The 15,120-nt window shown below is 40.4% G+C and overlaps 1 protein-coding gene across 2 annotated transcripts in view; it reads right to left on the bottom strand.

Annotated features, from left to right (window-relative positions):
- tubgcp5 (tubulin gamma complex component 5) overlaps positions 1-13,744 on the bottom strand; it is a 61,843-nt gene extending 48,099 nt beyond the window's left edge. The window contains exons 1-6 of one of the 2 annotated variants that reach the window (XM_059963836.1): positions 13,562-13,744; positions 10,036-10,089; positions 9,836-9,944; positions 6,098-6,194; positions 3,089-3,168; positions 388-523 (exon numbers count right to left, since the gene is read on the bottom strand). In XM_059963836.1, coding sequence (XP_059819819.1) covers positions 388-523; positions 3,089-3,168; positions 6,098-6,194; positions 9,836-9,944; positions 10,036-10,089; positions 13,562-13,680 — 595 coding nt within the window. In that variant the 5' untranslated portion in view covers positions 13,681-13,744. Of the gene's footprint in view, positions 1-387; positions 524-3,088; positions 3,169-3,538; positions 6,054-6,097; positions 6,195-9,835; positions 9,945-10,035; positions 10,090-13,561 lie in introns of those variants that run through there. The other variant, XM_059963837.1, reaches the window with a different exon arrangement.
- Between the last annotated feature and the right edge of the window lie 1,376 nt (positions 13,745-15,120).

Genomic DNA, 15,120 nt, shown 5'->3' with positions numbered 1-15,120 from the left:
CCATGAGGGGACATAATTTTAAGGTGATTGGAGGAAAATATGGGTGGGGAGGTAGATATCAGGGTTTTTTTTTTTAAAACAGATAAAGTGTGGTTAGTGCTTGGAACATGCTGCCAAGAGTCACAGTAGGAACAAATACATCAGGGACATAAAGAGACACTTAAAAAACTATATGGATAATAGGGAAATGGAGAACTATGCGAACGAGCAGGATTAGGTTTATCTTAAAGTAGGTTAAAATGTTGGTACAATATTGTGGGCTGAAGGACCTGTACTGTTCTGTAATGTTCTATGTGCTAAATAACCAATGAGGACAGCATATTTTCAAAGCAGTTAACCCAAGTGAATTAAATACTGGCCTGAACTTCAGACTTCCACTGCATGTACCTTTTAAAGAGATATGGGGCCCTGTGTTCTTAATGTGTGCTTGCTCTTCTGGCGGTGTTTTGTCAACCTGAATACCCGAATCCTCCCTACTCAAGGACTCTTGGAGCTCTTCTTCACTTTCTTCTTCAGACCACTCCTAAGAATTAAACAAAATAAATAAATCCAGTGGATTCTAGTTAATTGGGCTATTGTTCTTAAAGAACAAAAACAAATAGAGAAACACATTGGGATTCCCTTAATTTACTTGGGATACTGCCACTTAATTGGGACAAGCAACTGTCACCGAACACTTTCTAACTAGCGACAGTTGCATGGTACGCATTTTTTAAATTTATTATTATCATATTTACAGATTAAACACAGAATAGGCATATCTGGCCCTACCAACTGCACCACCTAGTGATTCCTGACTTAATCCTAACCTAATCACGAGACAATTTACAATGACCAATGAACCTACCTGGTAAGTCTTTGGACTGTGGGAGGAAACCGGAGGACCAGAGAAAACTCCCACATTCCATGGGAAGGACATACAGAAACTCCTTAAAGAGGTCACTGGGACTGAACTGATGTCCTAAGCTGTAATAGTGTCAGTTGTGTAGCCATTAGATAATACACCGTGCTTTGAGTGAACAGTTTTTAAATAGCATTACTTGAGTGTGTTCGTATTCAAAAAACAGTAAATTTTGTCACTGGCAGTTGGCGAGTGATAAGCAGTTAAAACAATTCAGAACTGTTTTGTGCACTGCAGTTTCAAGCATTCTGGCCTGGGGGTGCCAGAAACAGATGGGAGTGAAAATGAAACAATTTCACTACTCGCAACAAATTAGAAACTATTAAGACTTTGAAGGTATCGATAATCATCTTGAACGTTACAGAGAAGATCTGGAGTGCGTAATCGCCAAAAGCATTTTTGAAGGCAGTCAATTATCTGCATTAGGTGTCTGCCCTGATTCTGTTCATTTACAATCAAATGAAAGTAGCAGCATAGATTAATTCTGCTGTCGATAACTACTGGGAACTAATATACAGCTTTATAGCACTGTAGTAATTTTGGTAGTGTTCTAATTTGTATTTCATTTAAATACATAATTTGTTACTCAGTTAAATGGTAGTTTGTCTTTTTTTTAAATAACTTTTTAACTATTTCCATGAAACCAGCTCATTGGGGCAGCCACCTAATTGAGTCAATGTGTCCCAAATAACCAGAATCCATAAACAATCATAGAAATAATCCACCTTGTTCAGATTCAGATTAGCATCATCATATACACCAGAGTGTAGTGAAATTCCTTGCTCACATTAAGCTCATAGAGCAAACCATCTACACAGTAATAATACATACAACAATAAACACAGCACCCAGCACAAAACACTGAAATGTTGCAAAGTAGAACAGTACAGTCTGAAATAATGTAAAATGAAATGTTAAATGACAATAACAGAATGACTAACAGAGGTAGAATTTAGAGTCTGAGAACATGGCCACACCACCATAGAGGAGATGTGAAAGAGGTGATTGGCTCAGAAGTCTGATAGCAATGGGGAAGAAGCAAATTAAACTTCGGGCATATTCAAAGTGAAGGTTGATGGGTTCTTGATTAGGAAGGGTGTCAAAGGTTACAAGGAGAAGACAGGAGAATGGGGCTGACAGGGATAATAAAAATCAGCCACAATGCAATGTCAGAACAGACTCAATAAGCTGAATGGCCTAACTCTGCTCTTATGGTCTTCTGCAACTGAGATATAAGAAACAGATTCAGAAAGGGAAATGGGAGACCACCTTTGTCTAATTTTCCTGCTCAAAATGTACGTGGAAGGCACTGAGCTCAACTGGTAAGGAAGAAGTGGGAATATGGAGGTGAAAACAGACAAGGAAAAATATACAATGTGTATGATGTGACCAAAGCTCAGATGTAAAGCACTTTTTATAAAGTATTCTAAGGGTAAAGGAAAAAAATATCTTGATGGTGGAGTTTATAAACAGAATTCCAAAAAACACAATTCAAAAAGCTTCACGAGTGAATACAGACCTCCGTTGATATCCCTGCCCCCCCTTACCCCATCCCTATCTATAATTTTAGTTTGGTTCTCTTTCTCTCTCTTTTTCCCCCCTCACTACAATCTCCCCCCCAGCCCTACCTTTCTTTATTTCCCATAATTCTCCACCTTCCCCCTAGCCCATTTCCCTCCAGCCTAACACTTCCCAGCTCTCTACTTCATCTCTCCCCCACTTCTTATTCCCCCCCCTCAACCATCCCATGTTACTTCACTCCTGATGAAGGATTTCGGCCCGAAACGTCGTCACTACCTCCTCCCACAGATGCTGTCTGGCCTGCTGAGTTCTGCCAGCATTTTGTGTTTTTATTCAAAAAGCTTATTTTGTTGTAATGGGACGGAGAAAAAAGGGGGTAGATGAAAAGTCAGCAAAGAGTAAATATGAGAACTTTAACAGAGTGAAGCTTCAGAGATCAGGTAAAGTAAAAGCATGAAAAGATTTGAAGCAGATGGAAAAAAATTTGAACTTAAAATGTTGGTTCAAAATGGATGGTAGTGAAGCTTAACCTTGCCAGGCTGCTCTCACAGAATTTTTAACAGCCACATCTACAATGGCTTCAGCAGATCTGAAGAACACATTAATTCCACAGTAAAACAGCACAAGACAACCCAGAATAAGGAAGAAAGAAAGTAAGTTACTCACGGGAGTATCTGGATAAGGACCAATATCAATTTCTTCACCTTCCATCAGGTACTTTCCCCAGTCAAAATCATCTTGTTTTACTGCATAAAGACAGTACCTTTTTAATTTTATAATTGCTCAGTTAGAAATTGCACTTCTGCCACATTCCATATCATAAAACATCCACCCCTTCCTTAACTGTGGCCTCTAATACACTGCCTCATCACTTTGCCTACTTAAGGTACATAGGCTCCATTCTTTACACACGCTCTTTTAAGTCCCCATTAAGTTTCTTGAGAATAAAACACTTCAATCGAAATTCCTTTACACAAACATCAAATGCTTATTCCTTTCCAGTCTGAGCTGCTGAATTACCCCAGCATTTTGTATATGTTACTTTGGATTTCCAGCACCTACAGAATCTTTTGTGTTTATCCTTTACACCAAAGATTTATGACAGTCCATGTTAACCTTCAGTCCATCAACTGTGTGGCTCTTCCAACCTTCAATTTGGAATTTTCTTCCAAAACTTTTGCTCTTTGCTGCCTTTCCCTCAAACTCCAGAGGATTCCCTAAAAGCCATCCACATAAACATACTTTTAGTATCCTCTGCTTAAAGTCATCATTTCATGTTCAGTTCATACATCCTCCCATATGGATTGTATTCAGAGAAAGTGCAAGATGCTGCAGCTGAAAAATTATGAAAAAGTACTAATAATGAATCTATCCTCTTTATAGAGAACTACAGTCAAATCATGCACTTAAAACATTACAGCTGGCCCCCGATTTTCGAACATTCGCTTTATGACAGCTCGCTGTTATGAAAGGCCTACATTAGTCCCTGTTTTCGCTAACCAAAGAGGATTTTCACTTTTACAAAAAAAAGAAGCCCGCTTTTATACGTGTGTTTACCCTGAGAAAGACTACCATGACCGTGAAACCTTGTGCGGGCAGTTGTGTGCACATGCGTGTACGTGCGTATGCATGTGCATATGTATGCGTGAACGTGCACATGCGTGTACTGCCGATTTTTTTTCTCCAAATCGATTTTGGCTCGCTATCTTCCCGATCTGCTAAGTGAAACTACACCGTACATACAATATTTCTACTTTATATAGTTGTATATTTATCATATTATTCCTGCTTTCACTATATGTTAGTGTTATTTTAGGTTTTATGTGTTATTTGGTATAATTTGGTAGGTTATTTTGTGGGTCTGGAAACACTCAAAAATTTTTCCCATATAAATTAATGGAAATTGCTTCTTCGCTTTATGACATTTCAGCTTACAAATGGTTTCACAGGAACACTCTACCTTCAAATAGCGGGGGAAACCTGTATTTAAATTTATATCACTGTAAGACCAATTGTCTGCAATAGGAATTGCAGCAACAAATGTAATACAATTTTTTTTTAAAAAGAGATACAGCACAGTAACAGGCCTTTCTGGCACAATTATCCACACCACCCATTACACCCACATGACAAATTAACCTACCAACCCTTCCACTGACGTTGGAATATGGGGGAAATCCATGGAGAGAAACCCAAGCAGTCACAAGGAGAATGTACAAATACCTTAAAGGCAGCAATGAGATTGATTCAGGTCGCTGCTGTTGTAATAGTGTTACTTTAATACTCTAACCGCAACATTATTGGAGCTTTTTTTTTAAAGTCTGGAAACATACAGAAGTTCATTTATTAATAAAATTACAATAGAAATGAAGAAAAATACTTGGAAAAGATAAAATAAAAAGTCTGTAAAATTAAAATAATAAACACAAGGATTAAAGAACATTAACAGACAGGAAATATCAATCAGCAAACATTTTTGTAAAAATTAAGACTCCCAAAAATGGTCTGCATGCTTCTCGCAAAATCAGGAAAGCAGGAATAAAAAAAAGTTGCACACAGGGGAAAGTTATTCTGATTTCAAAAGGACAAGGTACTATTCAGTACTTTTAAGAAAAATAGATCATCTAGTCCCAATTCAACAGAACATATATACAATGAAGCAAGCACTTCTGATGCCTTTTACAAATTGAGTGCTAACTACTTATTATTCATTATCAAAAAGTCCCTGTAATAAGTTAAATTTCAAGAGGTTTGCAAAGAGCAGTATTTCGAAAGGTAGTATAACATGGTAACAGCAGAAATGTAAAATGAGATGGAATCACATTTTTTGGGTTTGCATTATCACTGCAAAGTTATATAATAGCCACACTTTAAAAATCATTAAAATCATCCGGTGATTTCCTGAGTCTGCAGCAGCAGACGGAAGCAGAGCTTTATCTTGGCCTGGGCACAGCAAGCACTACCAAGACCTAAACATAATGGAGTAACAGCCCAAAACAGTCAAACACTATTTCCAGTTTGCTTCTGAATTTCTGATGCAAGAGTTTTTATCTGAATTACTTCCTCCAGATATAAAAGGCAGCAAAATATGACTGAAACTAACATCAGAACATTCTAAAAAAAAAATGCAGGCCAGTGATTAGCCATGGAGGGAGGATGGAACGCTTCAGATCTCATTTCTGAAACAAGAATGATGAAATGATGATTTTAGTTAAAATATTATCTGACTGACAAGTTGCACGTAAACTAAACATCTGAATTCTAGCACAATAATTAAGAGCATAAGGACTGTAACTGTTTCAGAGATAGCCAAGGGCTCATGTAGCAGACTGTGAAACAAATACAGTTAAAACTTATGATGATCCACTATCCAACTATTCAGAAATCCTGATGATTCAGCATCTGCCTCACCAGGTGGACCTTTACCCTTTTATCTTTCCATTCAGAGATCACTGTTTTCGTGTTCCATTACCACTCACCGGGGCATCAGTTCCCAGACGTCCTTCCAAATTGGACAATTTATTGTTCCGTGAAACATTTTTAAAGAAGTAAATTAAGACTTTTGAGGTATTAGTAAAAAGAATGTGCAATAGTCTGAAAAATAGAATAATCTGACATCACCAAAACCCCCAAGAACAGAGCTTCACTGTTGATAGGACAAATAAAATGACTCACCCTCTTCCTTCTTTCTTGGTTTCTCAGTATATTGAGAATTGGAAGGTGAATCAGAAAGGGCAAGCAAGAGGGACAATATTGCATAGTGTTCCTTGGTCTGCAAATAACATTGGTAAAATAAAGCTGTTACAAATAGCAGTTCCAAAAATTCATCACAAAATAACTACTTGAGGCAAAGATTCCAAAATTCCAGTGGTTAAGTTACTTTCAAGTCCACCAACTAGTAAAAGTATTAACAAAACATTTTACAGAACTTGCTTTACTTTCCAAAAATCATACCCACTTCTTTATACAATTTGTGGAAGGTTGATGATAATAGTAGGATTTGGAATAAGAACATAAGACAAGGAATTATCCAGTTCTACATGATCTTGCCTTTCCAAAGTCCTTTTCCTTTAAGATACTGACATGTCATTGGATATAGTTAGTTCACTCAGTTGTAATTGCACAGATGTGAGTCTCAAAATTGAAAGTGTATCCTCATTCAGCTTTGAAACCTTCACATCCACAAGAGTTTAATATATTATAAGAAATTATTACACATTATCTCTTCCAAGGTCATGATATCAGTTCTGACTAATTGCTAACCTAATTGACAATACAAACAAAACCCAATCTGGAAACCTTAAAAAAAAACATGTAGAAAGCCTGAAAATAAAAATAGGAAATGTTGGAAACACTCAGATGGATCAGGTATCAGAGCAAAGAGAAACAAGTAACTTTTGAAATCAAAGATCCTTTACCCAGAGGGCCACTTTCCATCTTCAAACGGAGAAGGAAAAGATACTACATGCACAAAACCATACTGACTAAACATACACACTAAATCAACCCATCTTTCCAAATGCACCGGACAATGCGGGAGAGAATGACTTGGGTGTAGAGTTTCAGAATAGGCTTGGAAAAGGACCATTCTATGTAGCTAAGGAAAAAGGAGGCATGGCTAGGGCCCATGCAAGTACTCATAGTTACCCTTTTATCTGTAAAATGTGAGAGGAATCTAAAGATAAGCCATCAAAGGTAAAGAAAACTTCTGCAAAACAAATGAAAGAGTGGTGATCATTGACCAGATCTTTGTTCAAGAAAAAAAATTGAAATTGCTAAGATCTTCCTGATGGGGAATGGAAGTGTACAGAGACTGTATATCCATGATAAGGATAAAATGGCTGGGTTCAGAGAATTGGAAGTTATCAAAATGGTGGATCATGAGAGGTATCCAGGACATCAATAGAAGGGATTGGCCAAGGGGAGATAAGTTTAAATCCAGATAAGAAGAATTAACTTCTGTGGGTCAAGAACAGGCAAAAATTATTATCTTACCAAGTCAATCCTATTTGACTTGGCACACCTGAGGACTGGGAGAAATTCAGAGACCAGCAGAGGAGGACAAAGGGCTTAATTAGGAAAGGGAAAAAAGATTATGAGAGAAAGCTGGCAGGGAACATAAAAACTGACTGTAAAAGCTTTCCTTTCCAGTCAGAAACAGGTGAATTGATCATAGGGAACAAAGACATGGCAGACCAATTGAATAACTACTTTGGTTCTGTCTTCACTAAGGAGGACATAAATAATCTTCCAGAAATAGTAAGGAACCGAGGGTCTAGTGAGATGGAGGAACTGAGGGAAATACATGTTAGTAGGTAAGCGGTGTTAGGTAAATTGAAGGGATAAAGGCAGATAAATCCCCAGGGCCAGACAGTCTGCATCCCAGAGTGCTTAAGGAAGTAGCCCAAGAAATAGTGGATGCATTAGTGATAATTTTTCAAAACTCCTTAGATTCTGGATTAGTTCCTGAGCATTGGAGGGTGGCTAATGTAACCCCACTTTTTAAAAAAGGAGGGAGAGAGAAACCAGAGAACTATAGACCGGTTAGTCTGACATCGGTGGTGGGGAAAATGCTAGAGTTGGTTATCAAAGATGTGATAACAGCACATTTGGAATGAGGTGAAATCATCGGACAAAGTCAGCATGGATTTGTGAAAGGAAAATCATGTCTGACGAATCTTATACAATTTTTTGAAGATGTAACTAGTAGAGTGGATAGGGGAGAGCCAGTGGATGTGGTATATTTAGATTTTCAAAAGGCTTTTGACAAGGTCCCACACAGGAGAATAGTGTGCAAACTTAAAGCACACGGTATTGGGGGAATGGTATTGATGCGGATAGAGAATTGGTTGGTAGACAGGAAGCAAAGAGTGGGAGTAAACGGGACCTTTTCAGAATGGCAGGCAATGACTAGTGGGGTACCGCAAGGCTCAGTGCTGGGACCCCAGTTGTTTACAATATATATTAATGATTTAGACGTGGGAATTAAATGCAGCATCTCCAAGTTTGCGGATCACACGAAGCTGGGCAGCGGTGTTAGCTGTGAGGAGGATGCTAAGAGGATGCAGGGTGACTTGGATAGGTTAGGTGAGTGGGCAAATTCATGGCAGATGCAATTTAATGTGGATATATGTGAGGTTATCCACTTTGGTTGCAAGAACAGGAAAACAGATTATTATCTGAACGGTGGCCGATTAGGAAAAGGGGAAATGCAACGAGACCTGGGTGTCATTGTACACCAGTCATTGAAGGTGGGCATGCAGGTACAGCAGGTGGTGAAAAAGGCAAATGGTATGTTGGCATTCACAGCAAAAGGATTTGAGTACAGGAGCAGGGAGGTTCTACTGCAGTTGTACAAGACCTTGGTGAGACCACACCTAGAATATTATGTGCAGTTTTGGTCCCCTAATCTGAGGAAAGACATTCTTGCCATAGGGGGAGTACAAAGAAGGTTCACCAGATTGATTCCTGGGATGGCAGGACTTTCATATGAAGAAAGACTGGATCCACTAGGCTTATACTCACTGGAATTTAGAAGATTGAGGGGGGATATTATTGAAACGTATAAAATTCTAAAGGGATTGGACAGGCTAGATGCAGGAAGATTGTTTCCGATGTTGGGGAAGTCCAGAACGAGGGGTCACAGTTTAAGGATAAAGGGGAAGCCTTTTAGGACCGAGATGAGGAAAAACTTCTTCACACAGAGAGTGGTGAATCTGTGGAATTCTCTGCCGCAGGAAACAGTTGAGGCCAGTTCATTGGCTATAGTTAAGAGGAAGTTCGATATGGCCCTTGTGGCTAAAGGGATCAGGGGATATGGAGAGAAAGCAGGTACAGGGTTCTAAGTTGGATGATCAGCCATGATCATACTGAATGGCAGTGCAGGCTCGAAGGGCTACTCCTGCACCTATTTTCTATGTTTCTATTTATGGATCTGAACTATGAGGTTAGAGGCTGTGCAGGTGAGATCTTCTGATATGATAAGATCTCTAACACTAAGAACTGGTGGCATCATGCTCATGGTCCAGAGAGGGGTGTGAGGAGATGTCTACAAGATGGCATAGCGTCCATGCAGTGCATTGAACCTCAGTGGCACCCCCTTTGTCAGGGAGCTTGATGACAAGGTTGGAAGTGGTCTGAAGAGAGTGGAGTGCTGCTTATTCAAATGGGGCAAGATTGGAATGGGCGAGGAAAGTGGCAGTGATGGTGGTCAATGTCACATCAGCAATTAGAAATGAATAGATCAAGACAGGGTAAAAGGAAGGGCCATAAGGGAGAACCCAAATGGAAGGAAAGTATGGGAGACAGGATAACAGGTTGTCAGTGAAGGTCAAGTTTTGTTACCAAAGAAAGTGACTCATGATTGGTGTCTAGCCCCACCAATCTAAACCAGATCAAAAGACATCAGATTACCTCTGTCCCTTCAATGGTCTCCAGAGGCAACTCTAGAAATTCCTCTGTTAGCCTCCGCCAACTTTCAGCTTTAGGGAGCTCTGAATGAATTGTCAGCTTTTCATGAATACTAAAAAGCAAAGACAATAAGCAACAATAAACACATTTCACAAATTTTATAAAATAAGGTCATGTGTTCGTGAGTGAGTGGAGCGGCTTACCCGTCAATCACACGCGTTATTTTGTTGCTGTCAACATCAAGAAACTGATGAAATCTGAAAATATAAATTAAGAGTCAAGTCTAAAATTGCACAACCGTGAAAAATGCCAGAATAACAACAGATTTACTCTACAGAGAAAAAACTGCTTCTTATAAATTATTACCAGAGATCACCAAATTATTTTTCTATAAATATTATCTATAAAAGAGGTTTTATCCCATTTAGATAAATGTGATAACTGTTGCTTTGTATCCAAGTAGACAATGTAGACTGTTTTGAAACTCATTCAAAATTATGTGAAAAGAGCAGATAAGGGTAAATCAACAATAAACTTCTCTTTTGAGAGTCCTAAACCAACCCTAACATGGTTTCACCTCTCACAGGTGTTAATTGATCACCTGAGTATTTCCATCTTTTACATGTTTATTTATTATTTTCTTACTTCTTTCACATTTTCAGCATCTAGTTATACTAAGATAAGGAATGCTCCACCATTCCACGCCCAGACGACGTTTCAGGAAATCTGATCACTTCACTGCCCTTCTCCTACCAGCACACAGGCAGATGCTAGTGCAGGGGTGGGCAAACTTTTTGACTTGTGGGCTACAAAGGGTTCTAAAATTTGACGGGGGGCCGGACCAGGAGCAGATGGACAGAGTGTTTTGGTAATAAACCTCATAAGAGAAAATAAAATATCATGGGATATTATATTCTTTAAAAACCACCACAGTCTCTTAGCATATCAGGCATATAGCAGTTAATCGGTGTTCGGTAAAAAGATATTTAGTTGTCCACTCCTTATTAAACACCCGACATTCTGTATCCACTTTTCTTTTCTTAGCTCCACTCATCTTTACAGAAGGGGTGAGAGGTTGCAGCGGTGTGCTACACGCAGCGCTAAAATTACGACACGGAGTCGGTAACTGCAGTCGAAGGAAAAAACTTTATTCGAAATCCCCAGCCTCACCTTTAAGCCTCCCTCAACCTGCCCCCCATGGCGCAGAGACTCCAAAGCTCTGTGCTCACAAATCCCCGCAGGCTATCTCCCTTAGCCGGAACGCTGGCTAATTGTGAGCCGGTTCGGATGTGCCAGGAAATGGGTCGCCACAAGGTCACAGAGTAAAGCGCAAATGTAATAAGCTGCACCTCAACAAAGGTCAATGTATATAGAGTGCGTCATCTATTGGGAAAATGCCAGAATTGCGCGGAAAAAATGTTAACAAGGTTTATTAATATAATTTCATCAAGTTCTGCGGGCCGGATTAAAAAGCTTAACGGGCCGCATATGGCCCCCGGGCCGTAGTTTGCCCATGCCTGGGCTAGTGGGATAACAAATAGGTGGTCACGGTAGGCGGAGAAGCAGCAGCAGGATTGCTTCAAGTCAGTGGGCTGCGCTGTGTTCAAGGATTCATCAGTGGATCTGAATGAACACACCACAGTTGTCACGGACTTTATAAAAGCAGTTGTAGATGAGTATCCCCATAAAATCATTCAGTCTTCCCCAACCAAAAATCCTGGATGAACCATGTGATCTGCAATCTGCTGAGGGCACGATGAGAGGCATTCAGGTATGGTGACAAAGAAAGTTATAAGAGGTCCAGGTATGGTTTCCAGAAGTGGCAATTCCAAACTCATCTTTAATCAATGAAAGGATGCTCGATAGTTGTGGCAGGGCTTGAATGCTATCACCTCTTATAAAACAAAATCAACTGACTACAGAGCTTCGCTTCCAGTTGAGCCCAATGCCTTCTCCACTCGCGTTGACCGTCAAAACATGGAGGAACTATCACAAACCCCCGCAGCCCCTGATAATCCTGTGATTTCAGTCTCTGAGGCCTCCCTCAGAGGGGGTGCCTGGCCAAGTACTAAACACTTGTGCCAATTAACTAGCTGGGGTGTTCACTGAGATCTTTAACCTCTCACTTCAGCAGTCTGAGATACCCACATCTTCAAGCAGGCTTCAATTACACTGGTGCCTAAGAATGTGGTAACCTGCCTCAATAACTATCATCCAGTAACACTTACATCCACAGTGATGAAGGGCTTTGACAGACAGCTACCTTCTCACTGACCCTTCACTCTACCCTGGAACAGCAAAGATGCATAAATCAGGATGTTCTTTATCAACAACAACGCCATTCAATACCATCATCCACTCAAAACTAACTATTAAACATCAAGACGTTCACCTCAATACCCCCTTGTACAATTGGTTCCACAATTTCCTCACTTGCAAACCCCAATCAGTTCGGATTGGCAACAGCATCTCCTCCACAATCTCCATTTGGAACGGGTGCACCACAAGGCTATGCGCTTAGTCCCTGCTCTACTCACTTTACACTTATGACTGTGTGGCTAAATACAGCTCCAAGTTTGCTGATGATACCACTGCCAGGGGTTCAGAGGTGGAGAGGGTCAGCAACTTTAGATTTGGTGTTATCGTTTTAGAGGACCTGTCCTGGGCCTGGCACACAAGTGCAATTACAAGAAAGCACAACAGTGCCTCTACTTCCTTAGGAGTTTGTGAAGATTTGGCATGACATCTGCAACCTTGACAAACTCCGGTAGATGCGTGGTGGAGAGAATACTGACTGGTTACATCACAGTCTGGAAAAGAAACACAAATGCCCTTGAACAGAAAATCCTACATAAAGTAGTGGATACAGCCCAGTCCATCATGAGTAAAGCCCTCCCACCATTGAGCACATCTTCACAGAGCATCATTGCAGGAAAGAATTATCCATCATCAGGACTCAAACCACACAGGTAATGATCTTTTCTCACTGCTGCCATCGGGAAGGTAGTACAGGAGCCTCAGGACCTACACCACCAAGTTCAGGAACAGTTATTACCCCTCAACCATCAGCCTCTTGAACCAAAGTGAATAACTTCCCTCAACTTCATTTGCCCCATCATTGAAATATTTCCACAACCTTTAGATTCACTGTCAAGGCCTCTTCATCTATTATTCTTGATATTTGTTGCTTATTTATTTATTATTGTTTCTTCTTCTTGTATTTGCACATTTGTTGTCTTTTGTACACTGACTGTACACCAGGTTGGTGCAGTCTTTCATTGATTCTATTATTGACATTTGATTTATTGAGTATGCCCTCAAGAAAATTTATCTCAGAGTTGTATATGGTGAAATATATATACACTTTGATAATAAATTTACTTTGAACTTTGAATCTATAGTACTTTTATGCTGGATGAAATATCACTAATTCTGGTTGTCTACCCATGTTTCATCTCAACTGAAAAACACATACATTAAGCAGAGACCCTACATTAATCAGAGCTCATTTAAAGTTGATAAATCAGCAATCCTGCACCACCATCTCATCAGAATCAGGTTTATTATCACTAACTATATAACGTGAAATGTGTTGCTCCTCCTCACCCTTCTTCCTCTTCCTCACTCCTCTTCAGCACTCTCGCCCCTCTGCTCTTCTTCATCTATCATCTGCCCCTCCTCGCCCACACTATTACCCCTTCACCCTACCTCCCCTTTCCCTTCAGTTACCTGACATTAGACCAGGCGTACTGCAATGCGATTTGGAACTCGGGATTCTCTTCTGCGAGTCCAGTAACCTGCCGGATCAAACTCTTCAAATCCTTTTCGAATTTATTCCAATGCGCCATGTTTGCAAACACAACCAACCGGCTCTAAGACCGCGATTATCAAAAGCCCTCCCAGAGGCGTCCCGAGCAAGCGGAAGCACTACTATATGCAGCCGGAAGTACTACCCACGGGTCCGCGCCAAGGCTGGAGCCGTCGCCAAGGAAACCATATTCATGACGGATGCCACTTTCTTGAAGCATCGCCATTTGAAGATGTCTTTGATGCTAGGGAGATTATTGCCTATGATGGATCTGGCTGAGTTTACAACCCCTACAATCTTTTCCGACGCGCCTCCATAACAGATTGCGATGCAACCAGCGATAGTGTCCGCTGTACATATGTAGAAATTTGTAAAAGGCCCTAGTAAAAAGAGTCAAATCTCCTCAAACGCATTATGAAATATAACCACTGGTGTGCCTTATTCGTAATTGCATCAAAATGTAGGGCCCAGGACAGATCTTCAGAGATATTGACACCCAGGAACTCCCAGGGACACCCAGCTTCTCACCCTTTTCACTGCTGACTCCTTGACGAGGACTGCTGTGTGTTCTCCCAATTTTTCCTTACTGAGTCCACATTCAATTCCTTGGACACTGAGCGCAGGGATGTTGTTGCAACACTAATCAATCAGTGGATCTGTCTAACTCATGTATGCCTCCTTGTCACCATCTAAGATACTTTCGACAAAAGTTGTGTCGTTGGTGAATTTATAAATGGTGTTTAAGCTTTGCCTAGCCATCCTTATGACTACAATACTGATTCAGGATGTAGCCTCAGCAACAATGAAGAGTCTAATATGAAAAAGGATCTAGTACTTTTCTGGCATACTGTATATGAAGAGGAAATTCTCGGGCTTCCAGCCGGGTGCAGATATCAATTACAACCAACGTTTCGATGACAAACTGCCATCTTCATCAGGGATGATGCCTGTGCATGTCTAGTACAGTGGTATTTAGACCCCTGTAGTCTGTCTCTTCTGATTGGTTAAACTTCATCCAATCGGGTTTCCACTCTCCCACCTTGATTACAATCAAATACCAGTTCTTACTTAGAGAAAGACCTTAGCCTTCATTAAAATTATTTTCCTCTAGTTTTATTTCAATGGCTTCCTTTACCAGGCAATTCCAAAAGCCAATGGCATGGCACAGTCGTTTTGTGCTGTTTAAGCCAATCCTATGGCCATTGCAAATGCAGTATTCTGCAACACTGATTTCTCCGAGTAACCCAAATGGAAACACCTCCTGTGCTCCTTGATGCAGGTTTCCACCGTGTGTCCTGTCTGGCCAATACATGCTGCTCCACATTCACTGGGAATCCTGTAAATGCCAGCCGACTTGAGTACCAGGTCATCTTTGACCCGCACAAGCTATGATTTGAGCTTCCTTATGGGTTTGTGGATGGTACTAATCCAGGACTAATATATTTCCAGGGTATTTAAATATGGCATGTGACTCAGTGGA

The sequence above is a fragment of the Hypanus sabinus genome, chromosome 3 (assembly GCF_030144855.1).
Source record: "Hypanus sabinus isolate sHypSab1 chromosome 3, sHypSab1.hap1, whole genome shotgun sequence".
In the NCBI taxonomy this organism is placed as follows: Eukaryota; Metazoa; Chordata; class Chondrichthyes; order Myliobatiformes; family Dasyatidae; genus Hypanus; species Hypanus sabinus.
This window is presented reverse-complemented; position numbering and strand designations above follow the sequence as displayed.